Source organism: Podarcis vaucheri (genome assembly GCF_965113315.1).
Source record: "Podarcis vaucheri genome assembly, chromosome: 1".
NCBI classification, from domain to species: Eukaryota; Metazoa; Chordata; class Lepidosauria; order Squamata; family Lacertidae; genus Podarcis; species Podarcis vaucheri.
This window is the reverse complement of record NC_138759.1, coordinates 127073801-127090522: the sequence shown is the minus strand read 5'-3', so window position 1 is coordinate 127090522 and position 16722 is coordinate 127073801. Positions and strand designations below refer to the sequence as shown.

At 43.9% G+C, this 16722-nt stretch overlaps 1 protein-coding gene across 1 annotated transcript in view; it reads left to right on the top strand.

The window, feature by feature from the left end:
* The window catches only part of DNAH7 (dynein axonemal heavy chain 7), a 191652-nt gene that overhangs the window by 112897 nt on the left and 62033 nt on the right, over window positions 1-16722 (top strand). The window contains exons 45-49 of the mRNA XM_082219677.1: window positions 2432-2617; window positions 5142-5305; window positions 6584-6738; window positions 8077-8267; window positions 10622-10755. Of these exons, the coding sequence (XP_082075803.1) occupies window positions 2432-2617; window positions 5142-5305; window positions 6584-6738; window positions 8077-8267; window positions 10622-10755 (830 nt within the window). The remainder of the gene's footprint in view (window positions 1-2431; window positions 2618-5141; window positions 5306-6583; window positions 6739-8076; window positions 8268-10621; window positions 10756-16722) is intronic.

Here is a 16722-nt window from a genome sequence, read left to right as displayed (position 1 = left end):
AGCTTCCTTCGCTCAGTCCCTGCTCCTGCCAACCTAGCAGTTTGAAAGCATGTCAAAGTGCAAGTAGATAAATAGGTACCGCTCCGGCGGGAAGGTAAATGGCGTTTATGTGCACTGCTCTGGTTCGCCAGAAGCGGCTTAGTCATGCTGGCCACATGACCCGGAAGCTCCCACGGCCAATAAAGCGAGATGAGCCCCAGAGTCGTCCGCGACTGGACCTAACGGTCAGGGGTCCCTTTACCTTTACAGAGAAGACAAATTTAGGCCACGGGCGTTAATGAGCTCCCTAGATCTCTGGATTTGCTGCCATGCTAGGTAACAGTGATGTCAGTTCCAAGCCATATGTGAACTTGGTCTTTTGTCAGAGAGGGTCTGTGTGCAATGGATAGCTCCTCTTCTGCACAGGTCTAGCTGATCCCCCTGAATACCCAAGGAGAAGGGATCCATAGAGCCTGCCAGCATTAGACATGCTTCCTAAAAGTGGCCCTTTGTAAGGTGTTTTGCTCCCTTTCTGATCCTCCTCCATTTGCCCTCTTTCTTCTCTCTCTCCTCCAATTTCTGGTTCCTTTTCTCCCTTAACAGCATTCTCCTCCTCCTCTCCCACAGTCACACTGGCTTCCACGTTTCCACACTTCGCTCTCCTTTTCCCTCTTGCTGTTGGTCTTCATTCTCCATCCCTTTCCATCCTCCCTCCTATAGTGCTGGCTGACTGTCTGACAGTCAGCCCTCGCAGGGAAATCTAGCTCTGGGAGATGAATAGAGGTCTCCTGACAACTCTCAGCACCCTTAACAAACTACAGCTCCTAGGATTTTGTAGGCGAAGCCATGATTGTTGCAGTAGTATCCTATTGCTTTGAATTTATGGTCTGGATTAGATTGACCCTTGTCACCCAGGAACACAAAGCAAAGCAGAAAGACGCAGGTTTTTGGCATGGAACACAGAATCAAATACCGTATTTTTTGCTCTATAAGACTCACTTTTTCCCTCCTAAAAAGTAAGGGGAAATGTGTGTGCATATTATGGAGCGAATGCAGGCTGCGCAGCTATCCCAGAAGCCAGAACAGCAAGAGGGATTGCTGCTTTCACTGCGCAGCAATCCCTCTTGCTGTTCTGGCTTCTGAGAGTCAGAATATTTTTTTTCTTGTTTTCCTCCTCCAAAAACTAGGTGCGTCTTGTGGTCTGGTGCGTCTTATAGAGCGAAAAATACGGTAATTGTTTGGTTGGAACCCCCTGCAGTGCAGAGATATGCCTTTTGTTGGAACATGGAAGCATCTGAATAACAATAACAATAATAATAATTTATTATTTATACCCCGCCTATCCAGTTGGGTTTTCCCCGCCACTCTGGGCAGCTTCCAACAGAATATTAAAAACACGATAAAGCATCAAACATTAAAAACTTCCCTGCCTTCTAAAAGCCAGATAGTTGTTTATTTCCTTGACATCTGATGGGAGGGCGTTCCACAGGGCACTACCGAGAAGGCCCTCTGCCTGGTTCCCTGTAACCTCACTTCTTGCAGGGAGGGAACTGCCAGAAGGCCCTCGGAGCTGGACCTCAGTGTCCGGGCTGAATGATGGGAGTGGAGATGCTGGGTTAAGGCCATTTACAGCTTTCAAGGTCAGCACCAACACTTTGAATTGTGCTTGGAAATGGAATAAAGGTGAAGAGAAAATGAACCCAAGGGAGTCTCTCTTGTAGCATGCAACTACGACTTCTTTGTGTGTTGGACTTTAGTCTGGCAGAGGTACAGCTTCTGCCTGTATGCCTGAATTTTTCCTACCAAATCTGGGGACTTTCAAAGAAGAAACAAGGGAGAAGGAGGAGTCCCTAGGTCCAGGTCTCTCCCAGATTCCTTTTCTTCCTCCCATTCTCATTAGGCAAGAATGTTTGCAGCATAGATTCACAGCCAGCAGACAATGTTGCTCCCTGTGTGAATTTGCAGCCCTGTGCGGCGTTTCCAAAATCTCCAATATCGGCAGACATATTTGAGAAGCTGATAGAAAATTCAGTCTGCATTTAGCTCATGGCCCGCATTCATATGAAAGTGACCTTCACAAGTCAGCACAATGCTTTCGTGAGCTATGCATTGCTTTTTCAGATGCTACTGTTTTCTGTATCGCATATAAATCCATTATCAATTTCACATTTCAGGCGGAAGGCAATAATTTATTTGAGGGAAAGAAGAATGGAAATGCCATAGACCTTGCTGAATTCAGCCATGACAATCTGTCACACACGTTTTCTTCCCTGCTTTTCCCCCTTAAGGCATTGCAGCTTCAAATCCAAAGGCCATTTATTTTATTGAGAAATAATAATATAGCCGAGGAAAATCGATGTATCTGTGCTTGCTCTCAGAAGCATTAAAAGCAAAATCTGCGGTAACAATAGCTGCAAAGTATTTTGCCTAAAGTTTATGTTTTGATTTTAAGGTTGACCTGTGCAGCAAAAAGCTGGACCGAGCAGAAAAATTACTTGGTGGCCTTGGAGGTGAGAAAACCCGCTGGAGCCAGACAGCTTTGGAACTCGGAAAGCAGTATATCAATTTGACAGGCGATATCCTCATCTCATCAGGCATTGTGGCTTATCTGGGAGCCTTCACATCCAGCTACCGACAGGTAAGGAATGAAGGAATAAATGACATTTTTTGTGTGATTGAAATGTTTCTATACCAAATAAGCAGCTGGTTTCCGCCAGCTGGCCAGACTTTTAACCTAGTCTGGAACAGAAGTGAAGAGATAAAAATAGTGTTTGCTGTAATAATAATAATAATAATAATAATAATAATAATAATAATAATAATAATTTTTATTTATACCCCGCCCTCCCCAGCCAAGGGCGGCTAACAAGCAATAATAAAAACAAGTTGAATGAATACAACTTAAAAACAAGATTAAAATACAACAATTTACATATTGAAACATTAAAATATTAAAATGCAGCCTCATCACAGGAGGAGAAAGGAAAAAGGAAAAAGAAAGAGGGGGAGGGAATCAAACTGGCTCCAAGCCAAAGGCCAGGCAGAACAACTCTGTCTTACAGGCCCTGCGGAAAGAAATCAGATCCTGCAGGGCCCTGGTCTCACGAGGCAGAGCGTTCCACCAGGCCAGAGCCAGTGTTGAAAAGGCCCTGGCTCTGGTTGAAGCTAATCTAACTTCTTTAGATAAGAGAAGGAACACAGGGGAACACAATTCTGGGACTTTTTCCAGAGCAGGATCATCAGCAAAATTTATGGCTCCTCTTTGTTCTCGCAAGTGAACAAGACACTAATGAGACTTTCAGGTTTGGTTCCTACAGGTTAGAATAGATGAAGTCAGAGAATGGGGGAAATAATCGAGCAGAGGCTAGATACTTCTGTCCTTTTCTTTGATGGGGCTCCGACTTCATGCTAGCAGTTTAAATGGCCACGCTTCCTTGCGAGATCATTTTCACTTCTAGTTGAAAGTTAAGGCTTTATTCCGTATAGTGTGTTCTCCATAATAGAGAGCACGTGTTGCGGTGGGGGCCAAAAAGGCCACCCCACTGTTGTTGGGCAAATTGGCCACATGCTGTGATTTGGCAAAGAGTGTTGCTGGGGAGAATGTTATGTTGCTAAAGTGTAGGAGGGGTCAGAGGTCTTAAATACAGGACTCGCAGCCTGGGGCCTTCTCTTGGGCAGCGTGCACCAGATCACCCGCCCACCCTCCCTGTAAAGGGAGGGGGGTGTTCGTTGTCCTCTGACCTTGCTATGCCTGCCATGGGGTCGTCTGCCTTGGGGCAGGGGCCTGGTAGGAATTTTGTCCATTTGGCTTATTGGCTGTTGCAATTTGGTTTTGCCTACTGCGTAGCAAATCGTCACAACTTTTAAGGTTGGCCATTAGGCATTGGTTCAAATTGGTTGGTGGAGGGGTAAGTGCCTACCCTTCCAATGGTGGTGCGGAAAGGGAATTCCGTTAAAGGAATCCAGGGGCTTGCCATTCTTTTCGTCCTTGTCCCTGGCATCGGACTTGGCCCCCGTGCAAGCCCCCAGGGGCATGAGGGATGAGGGTGAGAAATGAGGGACTGATGCCCAGCTTCATTTTCTCCCCAAAAATTGTTTCCCTCACTGGCTTCCGCTGGAATCCGGAAGTCAGTTCTGTCCCTGGGGCAAGGACAGATAGTCGTAACCAATGCCTAAGCAACCACTCACGTGTGTGTATTTAAATAAAGTTGTGGCCAAATTCATGCCAAAAACCCTAAACAAAAATTGATGTGTGAAGTGTGAGTTATTGGGGTGGCCTGGGGGACCTTGACGCGCAAATGCAGATATGTGCAGATTTAATGGATTGTTTATTAATCAATTGATTGCCTGAAACGCCCATGATTAATTGACTAAGATTTCTTTTAACTGGGTGAGAGCTCTACTTTGTTTGTTTTTTTAAAATGATATTTATTAAGGTTTCAAAGAAAAAAATTACATAGATAAAAAGAAAAGAAAAAAAGACAGAAATAAGAATAAAAGAAAAATACAAAATACAAAAAAGATAAAAAAAACACTTAAAAAATACATCAATCTTTCCACCTTACATTCATTTCCTTGCTTCCCTGACCTCCTCACACCTCCCTTTTTTGTATTCCAATTCAGTTAGTTAATTCAGCAATTTCTTTCCCTCTTTGTTTTTATCTTAATCCTTTAACTTAATATATTATAACTTTGGATTCTCACCTGTTAATAATCCATTTTTACATACACCTTTATAACATTGCTGCTTAAACCACTTAACTTCATTCTGACATCATTCTAACATTCATTAATTTTGCAATATTTCTGTAAATAATCTTTAAATTTCTTCCAATCTTCTTCCACCGACTCTTCTCCCTAGTCTCGGATTCTGCCAGTCATTTCCGCCAATTTCATGTAGTCCATCACCTTCATCTGCAAGAGCTCTACTTTGAAGTAGCTCTTGGATTTCTGTATTGTCCCCATAATAACTGGTGGCAAGCATACTGTTTAAAATTGTAAGGAGGAACACACAGACTTGCTCTTGCAGTCACCAAGGGCGAGTAGACTTTGGCAGTGAGCTGTAATGCTTTGGACTGCCATAAGACTGGCATTGCTTCTCATACAGATCTAGCAGTGGCCGAAGGTGACTTTGGCTAACACTTGGCGCTCTTCCCTTGCAGAACCAAGCACAGGACTGGATATTGACATTGAAGGCAAGAGGCATCCCTTGCTCAGATGACTTTTCTCTAACAACAACTTTAGGAGACCCGGTTAAAATCCGAGCTTGGAATATTGCCGGGCTGCCTTCTGACACATTTTCCATTGACAATGGCATCATTATCTCGTAAGTAGCAGGTGTTTCAGATAGACATCATTAATCTCAATAGGTTTTTTTTTAAAAGCATATATATATATATATATATATATATATATATATATATAATCTCTCAGACGCCTTGGTATTCAAACAACTTGGAACCCAAACACCGCAAACCCGGAAGTGTGTGTTCCGGTTTGTGAACTTTTTTTGGAAGCCGAACATGCTCCTTTTTGAGTGTTACGCTTCTGATTTGAGTGCCACGCTTGTATTTTGAATGTTATGCTGAGGTCTGTTTGTTTTTGCTATTTATTTTGTGTTTTTGTTTCCGTGGGTTTGTTTTGTTTTGTTTTTGTGACTGTGTGGAACCCAGATCAGCTACTGATTGATTGTGTGACTGCGGTACATTGTTTATTGCTTTCATTTGATGGATCAACGGTCTCGTTAGATAGTTAAATCCATGTTAAATTGCTGTTTTAGGGGTTGTTTTTAAAAGTCTGGAACGGATCAATCCATTTTGCATTACTTTCTATGGGAAAGCCCAACTTGGGTTTGGAACGCTTTGGTTTTGGAATGGACTTCCGGAACGGATTAAGTTTGAGAACCAGGGTACCACTGCACTCTAAACCAGAGGTGCCAAGCGTTTTTTGGTTTGAGGGTTACATTGCCCCATGGCCAGGCCTCAGATGGCTGTATGCCAGGTTTTGAGACAGGGTCATGAACAAAGTATGAAAAGGAACTAAGGCTGGTTCCTTCAGATTTAATTTAAATTTATTAATTCACTCGTAATTAATTTATGGGCTCTTCATTTTGACAAGCTTACCATCCCTATTGGGAAAGTAGTAAGAATTCATTTGACCTAAAAAGGTACCCACCCACTCACCCCAGTGCCTGTCCTGTGGAAGGCCTTCCCATCAGATGTCAAGGAAATAAGCAACTACCTGACTTTTAGAAGACACCTGAAGGCAGCCCTGTTTAGGGAAGTTTTTAATGACTGATTGGAAGCTGCCCAGAGTGGCTGGGGAAACCCAGCCAGATGGGCAAGGTATATATATATAAATAAATAAATAAATAAATAAATAAATAATTACTAATTAACCCTTGCCCCATCAAATCTAGTTATGCTGCTGTTGGGCACACAAGCCTACTGACTTGGTAAGGGGACAGGATCATTTCTCTAAGGCACCTCTGGTTGGTTCATTCGTTTTTACTTCCCAGTAAACATGCATAAGGGTTGCACTGCACAGAAGACAAGGCGAAACCTCATTCGCAAGGTTTTGTGCGCTCCCATGTCTTTCTCTCCAGAAACGCGAGAAGATGGCCTCTCATGATCGATCCTCAGGGCCAAGCCAACAAGTGGGTGAAGCACATGGAAAAGGCAAACAGCTTACACGTCATCAAACTCAGCGACACGGAATTTGTGAGAACGCTAGAAAACTGCGTCCAGTTTGGCACACCTGGTAAGCGACCGGGTCCTGAAAAGCAGAGACTGCTAACGAACTTGGAGAGTGCAGGATGATTAATTGTAAACGCAGAACTGCGGGTTGCTTTTATAGTTGACCAAATTTGGTTGCAATACCACCAGACCAGTGGAACTCTTATTGCACTTGAAAATTAATTTACAATCCTTGTTTTTTGTTTCATTCAGGGGATGTGACAGTCCTCTTTATACTGCTTTGGTCTCGATCTGATTTGACGAGAAATATATGCTATCGAGCTACTGATTAACTTGCTAGCCCCTGCCCTGGTATTCAAAATACAAGCTTTGCCTAGTCTTTTCTAGTTCAGGACTGAGGAACCACTCTCTCTCTTTGTATATAATTTTTATTGAGTTTTCTGCTTTACAATTTTAAATACTCATTTTACTTCCTTAAGATATCAATGACTTCCCTTCTTCTCTTTCCATTGTTCATTTTACATATCATAAATCCCTGCCTATTTTACAAAAGATACCATTCAGTATTCCATTCTTGCATCCATCAAAACTTGTTTACATTGTTGAATTTATCTTAATGCTGCCAGCGGTTTCAGCTGTACACAATTATTTCCCATATATTCAATAAACGTTTTCCAATCTTCTTTAAACGTATGTTCTTCTTGTTCTCTTATTCCATTGATTAACTCTACGAGTTGTGCATATTCTGTCAACTTAAGTTGCCATTCTTCTTTGGTTGGGACCTTGCTCGTCTTCCATTTTGGGGCTAACAAAACACAGGCCACAGTAGTAGCATACAAAAATAACCTTTATGCAGAAACCACTTTCAGCCCCAAGGGCCAGATTTGAATGCTGCCAGCCTTCCTGGAGGCCACATTCCAATGGCGGGTGGGGCAAAATTAATAAATCCATAACCATGAAAAATCAAACAAAAGAACAAAGAAATTACAAACACGTTATGGGAGCAGCATGCCAGTAGCAAATAGGTCCACAGCTAACACACCTAACCACCAACCACAGGCATACACATCCATCCATCCATAGCATTATTGCCTTCCTTCCTTCCTTCCTTCCTTCCTTCCTTCCTTCCTTCCTTCCTTCCTTCCTACCGAATCATAAGATTTTAGCATTGGAATGGACCACAAGGGTCATCTAACCCAACCCCCTGCAAGGCAGGAATCTTTGGCCCAACATGGGTCTCGAACCTGCAAAGCTGAGATTGCGAGTCTCATGCTCTACTGACTGAGCTATCTTCAGCCAGAACATTATTTCCCCTCCGCCTTTTGTTGTTGCTCCCAGCAAATTGTAAGTCAGGGAGTTAATGGTTTTTTAACCAAATCTTTTTTTCTGGTTGTAACCGAAGTGCTGCTGGAAAACGTTGCTGAAGAACTGGACCCTATTCTTGAGCCACTTCTGCTGAAGCAGACCTTCAAGCAGGCCGGCAGCATCTGTATCCGTTTGGGCGATTCCACCATTGAATACGCTCCCGACTTTCGCTTTTATATTACAACCAAGCTGAGAAACCCCCACTACCTCCCGGAAACATCTGTCAAAGTGAGTGGTTTGCACAGGAACATGGAGCTGTTTGCTTTCGCTTTAATAATCAGATTGCTCCTATCGTTTGCAATAATAGGATTGAAGGAATGGGTTTCTGTGCAGTAAGTTTAAAACTGACTCAACCCCCCCCCCTTTTCTTTATTCTCCAAGAAAGCACTCTAAAATGCATAAAACTTGAGCTGTTGAGCAAATGCATAACAAGGACACAGCTGTATAAACAGTTCTCTCCTTTATCAGTCATGGCAAGGGATGACCCTGTACTGTACCAGTAGAACAGAGAAGACACGTCTGTGCCTTATGTCCTGACCACAAAAGACGCACAGACCCAATCTGGGAACAGCGCCAGAGTGTGTTCTTGGAGATGATGACCTCTGCCTCCAAGATAAGAGTAGGAAGAGGAAGATCCTTTTATGGTCAGAAGTACAGGAAGGAATACCCTTTTATGGTTAAGAATACCAGAGCAAGAACATATGTGATGTCAACCTGCGTACATAGGCTGACGTGGTTGGATTCCTGGGGAAGGAGGGAGAGGGTGCCTGGAGGATATATATACTGCATGAAACTTCTCATTTCTTTGGACTTGCTGTGGACTCACCACACAAGTGCCTTCTGCTATCCGGAGAGCAGAATCAACTCTTTCTTTGAACCAACCTCGGTGTCATTTGACTTCCTTCCTCCTGTCCCGGAGCAATGCAGACCTAATCGGTGAACTCCAATAAGGCTACAGGATTACAGTCTTGTTACGTTTGCTTCAGTTTGCACATTTTCAGATTGCGTCCCGCGGTGACCTGGAAGTACCGGAAAGGGTACTTCTGGGTTTCACCGCTTGCGCATGCGCAGATGTGCAAAATGACGTCACGCGCATGCGCAGAAGCGGCGAATCACGACCCGCGCAGATGCGAGTTGCATTCTGTTCATGTTGCGTATGGGGCTCTGGAACGGATCCTGTTCGCAACCAGAGGTACCACTGTCATCTTTTCCACAATGCTCTCCCTTGCGGTTGCATATGCTAGTATGATCAGCTGCTTTTACTTTTAATTTTTTATAGCATTATTCTTCTTCTTATTATTATTCACTTTAGCCCAGTACAGAAGAAGATAAAAAACATATATGAAAATAGCACACATCGTCTAATCCAGCCTTTCTCAACCTTTGGTCCTCAGATATTGTTGGCCTACAACTCTCATCATTTCTAGTAGGGGTGCCACCTATAGGGGACCCTGAAGGCCCGAGCACCCACAAAATAATTCTTGTGGGTATTCAGCACCCACACTGCAGGGCCCCCGACACAACTTCTGGTGCCTTGTGAGACCTCGGAACCTGACTTCCGGTGGCTCCCATAACCTGTGCACCCATAACCCGGGGCCCAAGTCGGTGCCCTGATTGCTAGCCAGCATGGCCTGTGGTCAAGGATGATGGGAGTTGTAGTTCAAGAACATTTGTGGACTCAAGGTTGTGAGAGGCTGGTCTTAATCCTTGGGGCAAAAATAACAGTGTTTTACTCCTTTTACTCAGTGAAAACTGGCAGATGTTCCCCATAGAAGGTGTATCATTTGTGGACTCAAGGTTGTGAGAGGCTGGTCTTAATCCTTGGGGCAAAAATACAGTGGTGCCTCGCAAGACGAAATTAATTCGTTCCGCAAGTTTTTTCTTCTTGCGAGTTTTTCGTCTTGCGAAGCACGGTTTCCCATAGGAATGCATTGAAAATCAATCAGTGCGTTCCTATGGAGACCGTCCAGGGACAGAGGAGAAGCGCCGCGGGCCTTCCCCTCTGTCCCTGGACCTGTTTTAAAGCAAGGGAAGGGGCAGCGGGGAGAATCGCTTCTCCCCGTTGCCGCCCCTTGGTTCAAAAGGGGTCCGGGGACAGAGGGGAAGGCGCGCGGCGCGTCTCCTCTGTCCCTGGACGGTCTCCATAGGAACGCACTGATTGATTTTCAATGCATTCCTATGGGAAACCGTGCTTCGCAAGACGAAAAACTCGCAAGAAGAAAAAACTTGCGGAACGAATTAATTTCGTCTTGCGAGGCACCACTGTATTTTTGCTCCTTTCACTCAGTGAAAACTGGCAGATGTTCCCCGTAGAAGGTGTATCACTGCTTATACACCATATATTTAAAGCACACACCCCGGGAAGAATATTGGGAACTGTAGTTTGCTAAGGGTGATTATAGTGCTGTGAGGGGGGAACTCTGGTTTCTGGGATTATTTTGGTGTGTGTGTGCTTTAAATGTGTATTAAATTTATGGTTTGCACACAGCCTACATTTCAGGGGCTTTAGATTAGCATTGGGTTATGGTTTACCTAGCCCTGTTTCGATTTGGTTTTTAATTCTTTTTTTTAAAAAAACGCAGGTAACATTATTAAACTTCATGATAACGCCAGAGGGGATGCAAGATCAGCTTCTCGGGATTGTTGTTGCAAGGGAGAGACCTGATCTCGAAGAAGAAAAGCAAGCCCTGATATTGCAAGGAGCTGAAAACAAAAGGTATCGAAATCTTCCTAGTCAGAAAACTTGTTTGAGCAGAAGGGATGAGAGGAGAGAAGTGGCTAATGTTGAATATGAAGGCACCGAACCGTGGATCCTCTTAGTTAAAGCTGTTGCCAAAGTTATTTGCAGAATACGGCTTACGCTTTCTTGCAGAAAGACTACAGACACGTGGCCTTTTTTATGGCTGTGAAATGGGTGTGCCTCCACTATCTTGTGATGAAATTGATGCTGCTTTTAAAAAATGTTTTGTTTAGGCAAGTCTACCCAGACATGTGAATTGATTAGAACTTCTTTTTTTTCCAGTGTTGATTTTATCTGTATTTTGATTTATTCTGTCTCCTTGGTTTTTTAAAGTCTGTTGATCTTAAGAATATTTTACATTTTATGTAAACTACCTGGTGGGTTTTAACAATATATACAGTATACATATATATATATATATATATATATATATATATATATATATATATGCTTTCGTAGATTTTCACGGGTACAGGAATGCAGGTTTTGGTGTCTTCGGGTGTCTTCCCGTGTAAGAGTCGGGGTGTCTGTGCGACGTTTCGACGAGGTCTCACTCGTCATCTTCAGGCTGGTGCTTTCGGCTTCTTGTTACTGGAACAGAGCAGAATCTGGTGTTTGAGTTCCTATAAATACTGTTGAGGGGTGTGGTGTATAGCCTCCAACGTTCTGGGCAGAGAGGAAGTTCCTAGATTAGTGTGCCTCTTCTTCTTTTGTTCCTTAATTACTTGAGGGATATCTTGAGTGATTTCATGAGTGATATTCTGAATACCACTGGGTGGGTCATTAAGTGTAGATTAGTTGCTAAAGCTTTTGTGTCTTGACCTCTTGAGCTTGTGAAGAGTTTTTCTGAGAAGATGGCTGTGCTGCATTTAGTTGTGCTCTGGCTTGGCTTCGTGTATAGGGGCGAGCTGTGGTTTTGTGCCTTGTGCCAGCCAGATCTGTGTAGGGATTGCAGGGGGGTGCAGCATCCGGAGGTGCCAATATAGTTTGGCTACTGGATGGAGTCTGTAATATGTCTGTGGAGAGGGTCTGGGTTTGGGTCTGGTGTGGTTGATTGGTGACGGCGTTCTGTGTGCCTCTGGTTCTGGTGTCGGTTTTTGTGGGGAGGGCTAATTTCCAGATGTCTGGCAGGCGGGACGTGTCGTCACGCTTGTTCATGTTGTGAGGGTGTTTCTCTATCTCGATGGCTTCCATGATTATTCTCTTGTGGTGATGTTCCATGTTAAAGAGCAATTTGGAATCTGCAAAATTAATTTCGTGTCCTGTTTCTTTCATGTGTTGGAAAAGAGAGGAAGTTTTTTCTTCTTTTTTGACGGCATTCTTGTGTTCTGTGATACGTGCATTTATTCGTCTGTTTGTTTGTCCAATGTACGTGGCTGGGCAGACTTTGCAGGGTATTTCATAGACCCCTTGGTTTTCCAGCTGGATTTTGTCTTTTGGGTTTCTGAGGATATTGGCTATTTTTTGGTTGGTGCAGAAGGCTGTTTTGATATTGTGTTTATGGAGGATTTTGCTGATTTTGTCTGTAGTGCCCTTGATATAAGGAAGGAGGGCCATGCCATTGTTTTCTTCTGTGTCTTGGTTTTTGGGGGGTGGTTCTTTTTGGATTAGCTTCGTAACCCTGTTTTTCTGGTATCCATTGGCGATTAACACATTTGAGAGATTCTGTAACTCAGTTGTCAAGTGGTCTTTGTCAGCCAGGCGTTTGGTTCTGGAGATGAGAGTCTTGGCTACGGAGTTTATTTGTGCAGGGTGGTGGTGTGATTGTGCATGTAAGTAGCGGTTGGTGTGTGTTTTTTTCTGGTAGATAGTGTGTCCTAGGGAGCCATCAGGTTTTTTGTAGATTAGGACGTCAAGAAAGGGGAGTTGGTTGTTGTCTTCTATTTCCATAGTGAATTGTATTTTGGGGTGTAGGCTGTTGAGATGTGTGAGGAAGCTATCTAGTTTTTCTTTCCCGTGTGGCCAAATTACAAAGGTGTCGTCAACATATCTGAGCCAAAGTTTGGGTTTGTGTTCTGACTTGTCTAAAGCATTGGTTTCAAAGTGTTCCATGTACAAATTTGCGATGACCGGTGAGAGGGGTGATCCCATAGGTGCTCCTTCTATCTGTTTGTATCTTTGTCCATTGTGGATGAAGTACGTGTTGGTTAGGCAGTGGTTGGTCAGGTCCAGGATGTATTTGGGGGGGTTGTATTTGTTTTGAATGGCTGTCAAGGCTTCATTAATGGGCACTTGAGTGAAGAGAGATACAACATCGAAGCTCACAAGTAGGTCATCGGGATGTAGGTATTGCTTCTTTATTGTTTCTATGAACTGGAAGGAGTTAGTAACGTGTGAAGCGATGGATTCTGCATAGGGCTGAAGTTGCTTAGCGAGAAATTTAGCGAGATTTTGTAGAGGTGAGCCTATGGAGCTGACTATTGGTCTGAGTGGTGTTCCTTCTTTGTGTATCTTGGGGAGACCATAGAGTTTGGGGCATCTGGAAGATTTTTCTCTGGGGATGATTCTTAGCTGGATTTCTTCACTGATAGGAGAGGCTTTTATTTTGGATTTGGTGGTTTTTTCCAGATAGGTGGTGGGATCTGTTTTTATAGGTTGGTAGGTAGGGTCTTGGAGTAGATTTGATAGTTTTGCTTGGTAGTCCGATGTGTTCATCACAACAGTGGCGTTGCCTTTGTCTGCTGGGAGAATGATTATGTTGTTGTCTTTCCTCAGGTTGGTGAGTGCTTTCTGTTCTTCTTTGTGTAAATTGCTTCTGGGTGGTTTGCTGGAGCAAAGGATGTTGGTGACTTCAAGTCTGATTTTATTGGCTTCATCTGGGTCGATTTTGGTCAGGCTAGCTTCGACTCCGCATATGATGTTTTCCGTGGGGATGCGTCTGGGGGCGACTGCAAAGTTGAAACCTTTGGAGAGTACTTTGGTTTCAGTTGGGGTGAGGATCCTGTCTGATATGTTATGTACCAGACCCAAACCCAGACCCTCTCCACAGACATATTACAGACTCCATCCAGTAGCCAAACTATATTGGCACCTCCGGATGCTGCACCCCCCTGCAATCCCTACACAGATCTGGCTGGCACAAGGCACAAAACCACAGCTCGCCCCTATACACGAAGCCAAGCCAGAGCACAACTAAATGCAGCACAGCCATCTTCTCAGAAAAACTCTTCACAAGCTCAAGAGGTCAAGACACAAAAGCTTTAGCAACTAATCTACACTTAATGACCCACCCAGTGGTATTCAGAATATCACTCATGAAATCACTCAAGATATCCCTCAAGTAATTAAGGAACAAAAGAAGAAGAGGCACACTAATCTAGGAACTTCCTCTCTGCCCAGAACGTTGGAGGCTATACACCACACCCCTCAACAGTATTTATAGGAACTCAAACACCAGATTCTGCTCTGTTCCAGTAACAAGAAGCCGAAAGCACCAGCCTGAAGATGACGAGTGAGACCTCGTCGAAACGTCGCACAGACACCCCGACTCTTACACGGGAAGACACCCGAAGACACCAAAACCTGCATTCCTGTACCCGTGAAAATCTACGAAAGCAAATATCTCACCTCTACGGGGAGGAAACCTTCCAGCTGACAAGAACCTACGAGAAACTAGAAATCCGAAGAGCCACCATCTTATGTGATCTCCTGTTCCTACGCAACTGCCGAGACAACAACTTAACTCCCACATGCTTCCAACTTAAATTCCACTCTAAAACCCCAGCTACCGAAAGGATCCTGAAACGAACTGAACTATCCCTAATCAGAAACGAAATACATAAGAAAAGATACCTACTAAACCAAACCAACAAAGATCTGCTCACTCTTCACCTCAAACTATGTAACAAAATCCACCCTGCACTCTGGGACAAATGCAAACAACTAGCCGTCTGGAGAGCTGAAACTGAGACCTCACATAAGACAGACAGACACACCAACAAACTCTACAAACTAGAGAAACGCCAGAAACCCAGCCACCCTCCACAACAACCCATGAAACAAACAGTACATAACATATCAGACAGGATCCTCACCCCAACTGAAACCAAAGTACTCTCCAAAGGTTTCAACTTTGCAGTCGCCCCCAGACGCATCCCCACGGAAAACATCATATGCGGAGTCGAAGCTAGCCTGACCAAAATCGACCCAGATGAAGCCAATAAAATCAGACTTGAAGTCACCAACATCCTTTGCTCCAGCAAACCACCCAGAAGCAATTTACACAAAGAAGAACAGAAAGCACTCACCAACCTGAGGAAAGACAACAACATAATCATTCTCCCAGCAGACAAAGGCAACGCCACTGTTGTGATGAACACATCGGACTACCAAGCAAAACTATCAAATCTACTCCAAGACCCTACCTACCAACCTATAAAAACAGATCCCACCACCTATCTGGAAAAAACCACCAAATCCAAAATAAAAGCCTCTCCTATCAGTGAAGAAATCCAGCTAAGAATCATCCCCAGAGAAAAATCTTCCAGATGCCCCAAACTCTATGGTCTCCCCAAGATACACAAAGAAGGAACACCACTCAGACCAATAGTCAGCTCCATAGGCTCACCTCTACAAAATCTCGCTAAATTTCTCGCTAAGCAACTTCAGCCCTATGCAGAATCCATCGCTTCACACGTTACTAACTCCTTCCAGTTCATAGAAACAATAAAGAAGCAATACCTACATCCCGATGACCTACTTGTGAGCTTCGATGTTGTATCTCTCTTCACTCAAGTGCCCATTAATGAAGCCTTGACAGCCATTCAAAACAAATACAACCCCCCCAAATACATCCTGGACCTGACCAACCACTGCCTAACCAACACGTACTTCATCCACAATGGACAAAGATACAAACAGATAGAAGGAGCACCTATGGGATCACCCCTCTCACCGGTCATCGCAAATTTGTACATGGAACACTTTGAAACCAATGCTTTAGACAAGTCAGAACACAAACCCAAACTTTGGCTCAGATATGTTGACGACACCTTTGTAATTTGGCCACACGGGAAAGAAAAACTAGATAGCTTCCTCACACATCTCAACAGCCTACACCCCAAAATACAATTCACTATGGAAATAGAAGACAACAACCAACTCCCCTTTCTTGACGTCCTAATCTACAAAAAACCTGATGGCTCCCTAGGACACACTATCTACCAGAAAAAAACACACACCAACCGCTACTTACATGCACAATCACACCACCACCCTGCACAAATAAACTCCGTAGCCAAGACTCTCATCTCCAGAACCAAACGCCTGGCTGACAAAGACCACTTGACAACTGAGTTACAGAATCTCTCAAATGTGTTAATCGCCAATGGATACCAGAAAAACAGGGTTACGAAGCTAATCCAAAAAGAAACACCCCCCAAAAACCAAGACACAGAAGAAAACAATGGCATGGCCCTCCTTCCTTATATCAAGGGCACTACAGACAAAATCAGCAAAATCCTCCATAAACACAATATCAAAACAGCCTTCTGCACCAACCAAAAAATAGCCAATATCCTCAGAAACCCAAAAGACAAAATCCAGCTGGAAAACCAAGGGGTCTATGAAATACCCTGCAAAGTCTGCCCAGCCACGTACATTGGACAAACAAACAGACGAATAAATGCACGTATCGCAGAACACAAGAATGCCGTCAAAAAAGAAGAAAAAACTTCCTCTCTTTTCCAACACATGAAAGAAACAGGACACGAAATTAATTTTGCAGATTCCAAATTGCTCTTTAACATGGAACATCACCACAAGAGAATAATCATGGAAGCCATCGAGATAGAGAAACACCCTCACAACATGAACAAGCGTGACGACACGTCCCGCCTGCCAGACATCTGGAAATTAGCCCTCCCCACAAAAACCGACACCAGAACCAGAGGCACACAGAACGCCGTCACCAATCAACCACACCAGACCCAAACCCAGACCCTC